Source organism: Aedes albopictus, chromosome 2, assembly GCF_035046485.1.
Source record: "Aedes albopictus strain Foshan chromosome 2, AalbF5, whole genome shotgun sequence".
Taxonomy (NCBI): Eukaryota; Metazoa; Arthropoda; class Insecta; order Diptera; family Culicidae; genus Aedes; species Aedes albopictus.
The window spans coordinates 389,452,814-389,466,514 of record NC_085137.1 but is presented as its reverse complement, the minus strand read 5'-3'; the positions used below and the strand labels follow the sequence as shown (position 1 = coordinate 389,466,514).

Sequence of the window (13,701 nt, the reverse complement as noted above, 5' to 3'; positions counted from 1 at the left end):
ATGGTGCACCTAACTCCTATGGTAGTTCGATAGGTTGACACACACTCAGACCTTTGTATCACACGCGAAACTTGTTGGGTGATTCCGATTCGCTTCAATTTTTAAATATCGATTTTGGCAAACCAAACTTAAAACAATGGTTCTTCACTTTGTGCTGCGTGCGATTGTCCTTCTGGAACTTCACTCCCGACTTCATTGCAAAACGCCGGCACGGCCTCAGCCGCCAAATCGGCTGCGTCGATGGCCTAGGCCAGCCTTCTGCAGATTACCGCCAATCCGATTCGTCGGGCTCCACCGGAAACCATGTTACACTGTAGAATGCAAAACGGGTACTGTCCGTAATACTGCTCGGAATCTTCCTGGTAGCACTGATGTTCTCCTCGCAAGCTGATGACACTCTAAGTGCCGTCAGTATCGTCATACATCAGTATTGGGTTCTGAAAGTCACCGTCACCGACTACGTGCATCCGATCCTGTTCGAAGCGGCCGTCCCGAAGATCTGCCACGATCTGCTGCTGGTCGTTTCCGCTACTAACCTTGAAGGGCAATTCTACTTCATCCACAATGACATCAGTATCGCCATCCGGAAGATCTGGCTCACGAAGCCGAAGCCTTAATACCGGGCAACGCAAAAAGTCGGCGGCATCTATTAATTGATTGATCCCGGCGTCGTCGCTCACTTTAGGGAAACTTTGGAAAACAATTCAGATCACCACACTTGGACGCGATCCGTGCGCGTAAGTCAAATTTGCATAACAAAGTTGATTTTTATCTAAATTATTATCGGTTATCCAACGCCTGGCGTTCCAGCCGAGATGGTTTCGATTTCACTAAAACTTTCGCACCTGGCGACACTCTGCAAACTGTAATACTGCTAACATAAAGATTCGAGCCCGCATCGAACACTTGGTTTCTCACCGGAACATTTTTTCGATTTGCGACAGCGAATAAAACGACGCCAGATTTTCCAGCGCAGCTTCCGAAAATTTGTACAAGCAGGAGGGACGGATGACTTTCAGTGATCCGGTCCATTGGCTTTCGATCCGCCATTAATAGCTAAACCGTCGACAGGTGGTTCGCTTTTCAACGCCGTACTCGCTGCATAGGAGCTCTGTTCTGGAAATCCCACAACTGGAACGATTTGTCCCGTTGTTTTCATCACTTCTGCGCGGCTGAGATAATTTCTAGGTGTCGAGCTTGAAAAGAAGAATCACAATTCAGTATCACATTCGATTAAACCTTAGATATTACCTACGCAAATGTATAAAACTAGAGATTCCTCGTCCTCGGAAGAATTCTTGTGGAGTTTTCTCCGAAGTTTTTTTTTTTGTTGGGAGACAAAGTTTGACATTTCAGATTGTAAACAAACATCGATAGAGTTCCCAAGTGTTGCGCATTTTCTGAGAGGTGAAAAAAAGTTCACCATGCTTAGGGTTACTAAAAACTACTTCGCATGATGATTTTTATTTTAAAAAGTGGTGAATTTCTCAGTTTTTGAAAATTTGTATGAAAATCAGGAGCGCATGAAACAAAAATCTGAAAACGGGAATAATCATCAAAAAGTATTATCTTTCGATGAAAAATATGAAACAGGGGGGTTAGGTCAGACGGGAATGGTCTATTACTAAGATTATGGCTGGCCAAAGGCATATATTCCTTCAAATTTGAATATTCAAACATAGAACCAATTACCAATTAGTAATTTACAGTAGTTCCCAAAGGTGCAACAGAGCTAAGGTTTATCAAGCATTTATAAACTGAATCTTTGTTGGGAAACCTCAATTTTTCAAATCAAATAAGATCCACATAATTTCATAAAGGTCCCCGCCCGGTCAACCTTTAGCGCAGGAGTAAGTTTTTCTGGAGCACGGCAATCGTCGGAGGGGTAATCATCCAACACGGCGGTGCGGCGCAGTGGCTTCCTACTGCGAATGAAATTTCATATGTACCTACCGACAGTATCAATTCCTGTCCTGTCTCGGGGAGCAATCCGGTGAAATGCGGCCTTATCCGGACCTAAGAAACATTTTTCCTCAGGGAGAAACCGTCTTTTCACTTTGGTTTCATTTTTTTTCTAACTCGGGCAAAACCAAAACATTCATCCTGTCATTCAAAGTATCAGAATATCTTTGCTCAGCTTCATCGAACGATACCGAGCAGAACGATAAAGGAGCATCGTGACTGATATTTGTGTTTCGATACCAATATGCAAAGTTACGTTGATATCGGAAAATGAATATTTTCCGATAAATATTCATGAAGTAAACCAAAGTTCCAGCGACAACATGGAATTTAACGAAATAAATTTACGTTTCGGTAAAGGTTTTTATCTAATGACCGATAAAGGATATTTTTCAAGTTTCGTTATCGATCGATGAAGTTGTTTGAATTTTTGTAACGAACTAACTAGTAAAGAATAGTCGACATTAATATTTACATTATGGTAAAGAACTTTAACGAAGTTTGTGAAATGGTTGACCGGGAAAGGATGTGATTAAATCGACGATGCTTAACGGTGTCAACGAAAGTATTCTCGGAAACCATACTCATATTCGATTGCATCCACGCCACAACTCAAGTGAAAATGTCATTCTTGTCCCTGCGGGTTTAACAAGTTTGAATCGAAGTAGCCGGATACATCAAGCTTTTCAGAGCAAAATGTGAGCAGCTCAGAGTTGCTCAATCTACAAAGTGCAGCTCTGAGTCGAGCTATCTTCCCCCTTGGTAACAATATGTATCGCATTGTTGAAACCAGGGGTGTAAGTTGACTGTCAACTGGGAACAAATTTCGCCTATACCTAAATATTGTGCGTTGCAAGAAAAACACAATTATGGCGACTACTTTCCACACGGAGAAATCAAACTACCTAATTTTTGGGTCGATTTTACTCAAAGCTGAGTATATCGAATAAACTAGTTACCCAAAATTAGGTTGTTTTCCCTCTTTTCCCCACCGATGTTGTCAAAAACAAACAGAGATGCATCTACCCAATGGGGGTCCTTGAGCCCAATAAGCCAATTTTGAGTAAATGTAGGTATTCTCAAATTTGGGTTGAATGAGGGGGGTCTTGTCATCATCATCATCATCATCATCATCATCATCATCATCATCATCATCATCATCATCATCATCATCATCATCATCATCATCATCATCATCATCATCATCATCATCATCATCATCATCATCATCATCATCATCATTGTTGGATCCCAGCAATCATTTGTATCCAAAAATATTTAAACTTGATCACAGCAACCCTCGCTTGACTATATAAGTGATGGGGCTGACAGTACATTGATTATTCTAAGTTTGACTTCCTAATAAACTACAACTAGTGAAGAAAAGTATACCAAACTCTTTTATTCCGGAAGTATACCCGGACATATCAGCTGGCGACGAGGATTCAAGAACCGAAGCGATGGCGGAACTTCAAGAGGCAATACTCCAGATGGCAGCGCTCCTGCAGAAGCTAGCGCAACCAACACCAGCCCCTAGCAACCTGGAGCAAACACTCGAAGCCTTGGCAACCAACATCAGCGAATTTTCGTTCGACCCGGAGAATGGCATCACCTTTGAGAAGTGGTACAGCCGGTACGCAGATCTTTTCGATTCGGATGCCAGGAACCTGGAGGATGCTGCCAAGGTACACTAAAAATAATCCGCATCTAGTTTGTATATGCCGCGCACATAGATTTTTGCAATCAAGCTTTGCACATAAATTTCACTGGCCTTGCACATTGAACCAGATTTCTAGCCCATCTTAGTTTCTACATGCAATGCACATAAATAATAAAGGTGTGCCCGCATAATCACGAACAGTAAATGCATTGTTTCTCATACTGTATGTGACCATTAGCAATTGTCATTTAACCATTTCTCAGACTGCCGGAGATAACAGTAAGCTAACCATTCCATGTACAGATTTGCCTATTTGACAAACGGTAATCCGCCAATTTACAGTATGTGGAATAGGCGGTTAAGATAGGTTACCATAAAAAATCGCCCATTTTCCCGAACAAATTTTTCGCAAAACAGTAAAGCATACGGTCAATTTATAATCCACTTTTTCAGACAATTCACTGCATAGCAAATGGTTAAAGAGCAGTTAAACAATAAACCATAAAAAAGAATGAACACTGTATGTGGTATTGTTGATTTATTGTCGTCTATGGTATTTGAAATGTATGCTATATGGTTAAATTGTATTGAAACCGTTTAAATAAAAAGCTAATTATTTCCAGTGATTTTTTATTCAATCAAATTTTTCATATTTATTATCGATCTCATCCTCAAGACCTCGTCCAAAACGCATTACTTTTGTCGAACGTCCTCAACGCATAAATCCAAGCGGTGGATCCTGTGTGCATGAAATCCTCCACGAGCACCTCGGGTGATTCCGATCGAATGGCCAATGATGATGTCCATGGTGATATCTGCTGGAGCTGGAACTATCCGACTTGCGAGGCATCCATACCTGGGCCCAGTAGCATCTATGGCGATTAAAGCCCACTGGGGATCTTCCTCCGATGGGAGCCGATTTCCCATACAATTTAAACATACAGCAGGATGACTGTTTTTCATCTCGTTTTTTGTGGAACCCTGCGAAGTTTGCAAACTCTGTAAAATAATTGATTCGATGAGTTATACATACCAACAAAAACAAAATAAAATAATCACGCAAAACCTACCTCTGTTTAATGCAGATCGCTCCGCAGGCGCTTCAAATCGTTAACCGCAGCAAACTCCAGATTGTTTTTCACTCAGCTGGCAAGGGACCTCACGAAAGATTTTGTATTTTTTTTTTTTTTCAACAAATCTGGAAACTGCCAAGTCCGGACGTTACAAATACCAATGTATGCAACTATTTGGCAAACTGTCGAATTTATGTGGCATACAGTGAAATACACATGTGTACTTGTGTTGCGCAAATATAATCACAAACCGTTTGAGAAAAGGTTATTCTATATTGCCACCATGCCTCCCGAGTTTTCATCCTTATATTATTTGACAATTTCTGCACAGTATGATATGTTGTTACAGATTGGAATGGATTACATAAACCGTTCTTTATGGTCGAACACTTCGAGTTTCATAGTTTCAACAGAAAAGCGACAGTTCGTGGTACAGTAATAGTAACAGATAAAGGAGACATACTGTGTGGACTGTAATACAAATTGTATTTCTCTATGCGGGTGTGCTTTGTCATTTCAAAGGTGAACCTATTGCATTTTATATGTGATCACAAATAAAAACTAGTGATTTTCTAGAAATAAAAAAACATCAGACTAACTATTTTATGATGAAAATAATGTATTTGGAGCTAGATTTAGAAACAATGGTGATTTTGAGGGTGATTGCTTGGATCTTTCGGTGATATAGCTTTCCAACAGGGTTTGTCCGGGCCTAATGAAAAAGCTACTCGATGTGGGTAGAAGGACGAGGAGATTCATTATGATACGGTGGGAACTCGCTTCTGATGGTGTTGTCAAACTGTCGCATCTGCTGTTTCCGTGATTGGCGTCATTGGCATGCACAACTCCGGAGGTAATTTTCCTTCAAATGCGGAACCACCTTTTCTGGTACTTTGGGCTTCTTTAGGCTGGAGCTTTCTCCCCAGAAGACCGCGATGGCGCGGCGTATTAATTGTGCTACTACCAAACTCATCCGTTTCAGCGCTTTTGCTTCACGAGCAGCACCTCCACTTCAGCAAAGCTGATAATATCAAAACCCTGAAAGAAAACGTTTATTTAAATCAAATGTTATTTTATCAATCAAAAACAAATAAATACTTACGGGCTCTTGTCTCCAAGCAAAAATCCGCTGGTAGATGCTTTGCCGCGTTGTAACCTCGATCTGTATCTGTTGGCATATTTTGATTATTATTACTTAAAAGAAATGATTAAAATACGTTACCTTAAAAAAAACTGCAGGAATTCCACCGGGAGACTTGAAATATCGGCAAAAAACTCGACCAGCAACAAAAGTCTTTTTCTTTTTTGCTCCACCATTTTTCCGTTATTGAAATGTTTTGAACGTTTTGAAATATCAAGCAATACACTCAAAATTTATATTCAGTTAACATAGGTTGTAAATGAATCATTTTTAGAATTTATAGCTGTACATATGAAAAATATGTGCAACTCAATTATATTCAATGCAAACACTTTAAAATCTAAATGCTGCACATAAAATGAGGATTTGAGCCACCAATTCACTTTTATCTGCTTTCCGCACATAAAAACTAATGGAGTTTTCATTTCAGTGTACGTTTGCTGCTGCGGAAGTTGGACACACCGTCTCACACGCGGTAAACCAACTACATCCTGCCGAAGCTTCCCAGAGACGTCAACTTCAACGACACCGTCGAAACCCTGAAGAAAATTTTCGGCTCGCAGACGTCCATCTTCAACAAGCGGTACCAGTGCCTGCAGCTGGTGAAATCTGAAGCAGAAGACATCATCAGCTACGGAGGAAAAGTCAACCGTGCCTGCGAAGAATTCGACTTCAAGAATGTGAAGATTGACCAGTTCAAATGCTTGGTGTTCGTCTGTGGCCTCAAATCCCACTGCTACGCGGACATCCGAGCCAGGCTACTCTCCCGGATAGAGGCTGAAACCCCCGAAGCTCCCGTTACTCTCCAACATCTGATCGACGACTATCAGCGGCTCGTCAATCTCAAGGCGGACACCACCATGATCGAGCGTCAGTCAAGCTCGAAGCCATCGGTGCACGCGGTGCAGGAGAACAAGGGAACTTTTCGAAAGCAGCAGACCTCGAAACCGGAAGGTAAGACGCCTCGCACACCTTGCTGGCAATGCGGCCAGATGCACTTCGTTCGGGATTGCCCTTTCTCGAACCACCAGTGCAAACAATGCAACCGTAGTGGCCACAAGGAAGGCTACTGTGGCTGCTTCTCCAGGACGAAACCAAACCCACCCGGGGAGGAGAAGAAGCCATCGTCGAAAAAAGCAAGTCACCCAAGGAAAGCGAAATCCCGGGACGTGTACATCGTGAACCACATCGCACAACACTCCAGCAAGCGGAAGTACGTGCCAACGTTTATCAACGGCGTGGCAACCAAGCTGCAGTTGGACACAGCAAGCGACATCACGGTGATTTCGAAGCAAACCTGGAACTACCTGGGTAAGCCTACAATCAAGAAACCGTCCATCGAAGCCATGAACGCGTCGGGCAAGCCGCTTCCTCTGATAGGTGAGTTCCAGTGCGAAGTGAGCATCAACGGCAAGAGTGGACAAGGAAGATGCTTCGTCACGACGGCAGCCAACCTCAACCTCCTTGGCATCGACTGGATCGAACTGTTTGAGTTGTGGTCCGTACCCATCGACTCGATCTGCAACCAAGTGCAAGCGAAGCCGGTCGAGCAGCACGTACGTGAATTTCGAGCAAAGCACGCGGACGTATTCAACGACTCCCTGGGGCACTGCAAGAAAATGAAGGTAAAGCTCTATCTCAAATCAAATTCCAGACCTGTTTTCTGTCCCAGGCGGCCGGTTCAACCCGGAGGAAATCTTCGCTCAACTCAACGGTAGCACCATCTTCAGCATCATCGACCTCTCCGACGCCTATCTGCACCTCGAGGTTGACGACGATTCCAAGCATCTGCTCACCATCAACACGCATCGGGGGTTGTTCAGATTCAATCGTCTGGCTCCAGGAGTGAAGTCAGCACCGGGAGCATTCCAACGTCTGGTGGATGGAATGATTGCGGACATACCCGGCGTCCGCTCTTTCATCGACGATGCCATCGTATTCTCGAAGGACATGGAGTCACATCTGGCCACGCTCAACCTACTGTTCCAACGGCTGAAGGAATACGGTTTCCACGTCAAAGCTGAGAAGTGCCGTTTCTTCCAACTGCAACTCGGCTACTTGGGACACATCGTGGACAAACAAGGCATCCGTCCTGATCCTGAGAAAGTGAAGGCCATCGTAGCAATTCCACCTCCAAACAACGTTTCCGAGCTACGATCGTTCCTGGGCGCAATCAACTTCTATGGCCGATTCGTACGCAACTTACACGAATTGCGTCATCCGATGGACCAGCTTCTGAAGAAGGAATCCAAGTGGCGATGGACCCCAGAATGCCAGAGAGCGTTCGACCAGTTCAAGACGGTGCTGCAATCAAGCTTACTGCTGACACATTACGATCCCAAACTACCGATCGTCGTGGCGGCAGACGCATCAAGCAGTGGAATCGGTGCGGTGATTTTCCATCAGTTTCCCAATGGCACCATGAAGGCCGTGCAGCACGCTTCAAGAACGCTCACACCTGCGGAGCGTAACTATGGACAACCTGAAAAGGAGGCACTCGGATTAGTCTATGGTCCACTGCACGAAATTGTGCTGGCCTGCTTACTCTCACACGAATTTTGACGTTTTAGAGGTGTCGGCACCGCTCAAACGTCAAATTTTCTGTGAGAGTAAGCAGGCCAGCACAATTTCGTGCAGTGGACCATGCGGTGACAAAATTCCACAAGTATTTGCTCGGGCGGCATTTCACGTTGCTGACCGACCACAAGCCGTTATTGTCCATCTTCGGATCCAAGAAGGGCATTCCGCTGCACACTGCGAACAGGCTGCAGCGCTGGGCACTCACGATGCTCAACTACGACTTCGACATCCAGCACGTTTCAACGAACGAATTTGGCTGTGCGGATATGTTGTCTCGGCTGATCGACCGAACCAACCAACCAGAGGAGGAATATGTTATTGCGGCACTCACCCTGGAGGAGGACATGTCAAGCATCCTTTCCGACGCAACTGAAAAGGTTCCGGTTGCATTCCCGGCATTGCAGAAGGCAACATCGACGAACGCTACACTTCAAACCGTTATCAAGCACATCCGTGATGGCTGGCCCGCCTGCTCCAAGAATCTCACCACTGCAGTTCAACCCTACTTCCACAGACAAGAATCGCTCAGCGTAGTCGACGGGTGCGTGATGTTCGGCGACAGGATCGTCGTTCCCGAGACGTTTCGACAGAAGATCCTGCATCAGTTCCATCGAGGTCATCCCGGAATTGTACGTATGAAGGCAATTGCAAGAAGCTTTGTGTACTGGCCCGGCATCGACAACGAGATTGAGGACTACGTCAAGCGCTGCGTACCGTGCTCAACAGCAGGCAAGGCTCCAACGAAGACGACATTGGAATCGTGGCCCATTCCGGCCAAACCCTGGTCCCGGATTCACGTGGACTACGCAGGTCCAGTAGATGGAGTCTACTTCCTGGTGGTAGTCGATCCCTACACAAAATGGCCCGAAGTGCACGTAACCAAGTCCACGTCAACGAAAACCACCATCAAACTGCTGAACCAATCATTCGCAACGTTCGGCGTTCCAGAGGTAATCGTATCCGACAACGGCACTCAATTTTCGAGCCACGAATTTCAAGCGTTCTGTACCAGTCAAGGTATCCACCACATCCGGACCGCTCCCTACCATCCCCAATCAAACGGATTAGCGGAAAGATTCGTGGACACGTTGAAGCGAAGCCTGCGGAAAATTCGCTCGGGGGGAGAAACACTCGAGGAAGCACTCTACACTTTCCTTCAAGTCTACCGCACTACACCAACCGGTGACCTGGACGGCAGATCTCCGGCCGAGATGATGTTCAACCGACCGCTTCGAACAGTGTCTTCTATGCTCCGACCAACCGAACGAACCAACACCGAGTCCAGAGGCAGGACGAAACAGAACGCCACTTTCAACAAGAAGCACGGCGCACTCCAGAGAAGTTTCCTGAACGGTGATCCCGTGTATGCCCAGGTACATCGGGCAAATTCCTGGCAGTGGGAACCAGCAACCGTGATCGAGAGGATTGGAAAGGTCAATTGGGTTCTTTAGGGGTATCCGGATTATTTCATAATCGGATTCTCCGCCCAAAAATTAGTCGAAATCCAAAATTTCATAATTTTTGAAGTCCGGGAACTGTTTTTAAAATGCATTTTAAGTTTGTATGGGGAATTTTTTTTGTTCGGGTCGAACTGTCATTTTAGCGATTGAACTGTCATTCTATCCACAAAAATTAAAACTGTTTTGTTGATTTAACAATCAAAACAAAGGTGTAGGAATCCAATAAAATCACGTTATACTCAGAAAAATGAACTCTTTCGATTAGGCTATAGAAAATAGCAATATTTTATTCACTAAACAACCCAATTACAACGTGTTCCTTGAAGATCGTCAACGACTCATTCGGTCGCACGCCAACCAGCTCAAGACTCGTCTTCCAGAACGCTGTACCGTTCCAGCAGATCAACCGACAACACTTTCTGTATTTTTCGACGGGTTCGGATTGGCCATTCCAACCGAGACTCCACCGAACGCCATCCCACTTGAAAATTAAGAGCCACAGCGGTTTGATGAAGCACTTCAAGAGAATCCAGAAGATCCCTATCTGACGGATGATCTATCGGAAGATGAAGCTGCCGGTAACGAAGAAGAAGATGAAGAACCACCGGTAGAACCAGTCGAACCAGTTCAACCAGCGACACCGATGCTAGAGAGAGGCCGGCGCATGATCCAACTTCCGGCCCGGTTCAAGCCCTACTGGATGATGAAGCCTTAGGGGGGGAAATGTTGGATCCCAGCAATCATTTGTATCCAAAAATATTTAAACTTGATCACAGCAACCCTCGCTTGACTATATAAGTGATGGGGCTGACAGTAGATTGATTATTCTAAGTTTGACTTCCTAATAAACTACAACTAGTGAAGGAAAGTATACCAAACTCTTTTATTCCGGAAGTATACCCGGACATATCAATCATCATCATCATCATCATCATCATCATCATCATCATCATCATCATCATCATCATCATCATCATCATCATCATCATCATCATCATCATCATCATCATCATCATCATCATCATCATCATCATCATCATCATCATCATCATCATCATCATCATCATCATCATCATCATCATCATCATCATCATCATCATCATCATCATCATCATCATCATCATCATCATCATCATCATCATCATCATCATCATCATCATCATCATCATCATCATCATCATCATCATCATCATCATCATCATCATCATCATCATCATCATCATCATCATCATCATCATGATGAAGCTTGCTTCTTGAGATTTGTGCGTCTGAAGTTTTGATGCACTGTTGAAGCGGGATTTCAAGACGTTTGTCCTTAACGAGATTTTTAGCCCTAGGCTAGTTCATCTCGGGACCCACGCTTTACTTCCCTTCCGAAGGAAGAACTCACATTTTGCGAGTTTGTCGGGAGTGGGATTCGATCCCAGGTCCTCGGCGTGATAGTCAAGTGTTCTAACCATCACACCAGGTCCGCTCCACAGCAGGAAATGTTTTGAAACATTTACAATCATTATACCAGTTGCTCAATGTTTACTCGTGATTGTTTGTTACACCTAGATGGAACACGATCACAGCCTAAAAAGAAATAATTTTATAATTTCATTTAATGTTAATATATTCAAATAAATAGCTTTGCGAAAGTTCAAGGTGAAAATTTTTGACAGCTTGTGAGCATTGAACTGAAATTTTTGACTGCTTTGATGCTGTATGGGCTGTCGGCAGCATCTGTCAAAAATGAATCACCCCTCATCGTAGCGTAAAAAGCTGGATACAGCTCAGTACTTCCGACGTTATGTTTAACACATATGAAAGGTAGCGGAAATCAATGCAGGTACTTCTGACACCAATTTAGTGCTAAATCCACAATAGTGTTTCTGGTGGAACAATCGCACAAATCAAATGAAAATTGAATTGATCGTTAAATGCATGTGCCAGGTCGTTTTGAAGAGTAATACGTCTGTTTGTCTGTGGTCTTTACTCTACCCACTTCCCATTGTTTCTCTTTTTCTCTTATTCAAATATTGATGATGATGATGATGATGATGATGATGATGATGATGATGATGATGATGATGATGATGATGATGATGATGATGATGATGATGATGATGATGATGATGATGATGATGATGATGATGATGATGATGATGATGATGATGATGATGATGATGATGATGATGATGATGATGATGATGATGATGATGATGATGATGATGATGATGATGATGATGATGATGATGATGATGATGATGATGATGATGATGATGATGATGATGATGATGATGATGATGATGATGATGATGATGATGATGATGATGATGATGATGATGATGATGATGATGATGATGATGATGATGATGATGATGATGATGATGATGATGATGATGATGATGATGATGATGATGATGATGATGATGATGATGATGATGATGATGATGATGATGATGATGATGATGATGATGATGATGATGATGATGATGATGATGATGATGATGATGATGATGATGATGATGATGATGATGATGATGATGATGATGATGATGATGATGATGATGATGATGATGATGATGATGATGATGATGATGATGATGATGATGATGATGATGATGATGATGATGATGATGATGATGATGATGATGATGATGATGATGATGATGATGATGATGATGATGATGATGATGATGATGATGATGATGATGATGATGATGATGATGATGATGATGATGATGATGATGATGATGATGATGATGATGATGATGATGATGATGATGATGATGATGATGATGATGATGATGATGATGATGATGATGATGATGATGATGATGATGATGATGATGATGATGATGATGATGATGATGATGATGATGATGATGATGATGATGATGATGATGATGATGATGATGATGATGATGATGATGATGATGATGATGATGATGATGATGATGATGATGATGATGATGATGATGATGATGATGATGATGATGATGATGATGATGATGATGATGATGATGATGATGATGATGATGATGATGATGATGATGATGATGATGATGATGATGATGATGATGATGATGATGATGATGATGATGATGATGATGATGATGATGATGATGATGATGATGATGATGATGATGATGATGATGATGATGATGATGATGATGATGATGATGATGATGATGATGATGATGATGATGATGATGATGATGATGATGATGATGATGATGATGATGATGATGATGATGATGATGATGATGATGATGATGATGATGATGATGATGATGATGATGATGATGATGATGATGATGATGATGATGATGATGATGATGATGATGATGATGATGATGATGATGATGATGATGATGATGATGATGATGATGATGATGATGATGATGATGATGATGATGATGATGATGATGATGATGATGATGATGATGATGATGATGATGATGATGATGATGATGATGATGATGATGATGATGATGATGATGATGATGATGATGATGATGATGATGCTGATGATGATGATGATGATGATGATGATGATGATGATGATGATGATGATGATGATGATGATGATGATGATGATGATGATGATGATGATGATGATGATGATGATGATGATGATGATGATGATGATGATGATGATGATGATGATGATGATGATGATGATGATGATGATGATGATGATGATGATGATGATGATGATGATGATGATGATGATGATGATGATGATGATGATGATGATGATGATGATGATGATGATGATGATGATGATGATGATGATGATGATGATGATGATGATGATGATGATGATGATGATGATGA

At 42.6% G+C, this 13,701-nt stretch overlaps 1 protein-coding gene across 1 annotated transcript; it reads left to right on the top strand.

The window, feature by feature from the left end:
* LOC134288872 (succinate dehydrogenase [ubiquinone] cytochrome b small subunit, mitochondrial-like) lies at nucleotides 1-1,245 on the top strand. The gene is made up of 2 exons (XM_062854787.1): nucleotides 1-21; nucleotides 318-1,245. The coding sequence occupies exons 1-2, from the start codon at nucleotides 1-3 to the stop codon at nucleotides 615-617; spliced, it is 321 nt and encodes a 106-aa protein (XP_062710771.1). The 3' UTR covers nucleotides 618-1,245.
* Nucleotides 1,246-13,701: the final 12,456 nt, after the last annotated feature.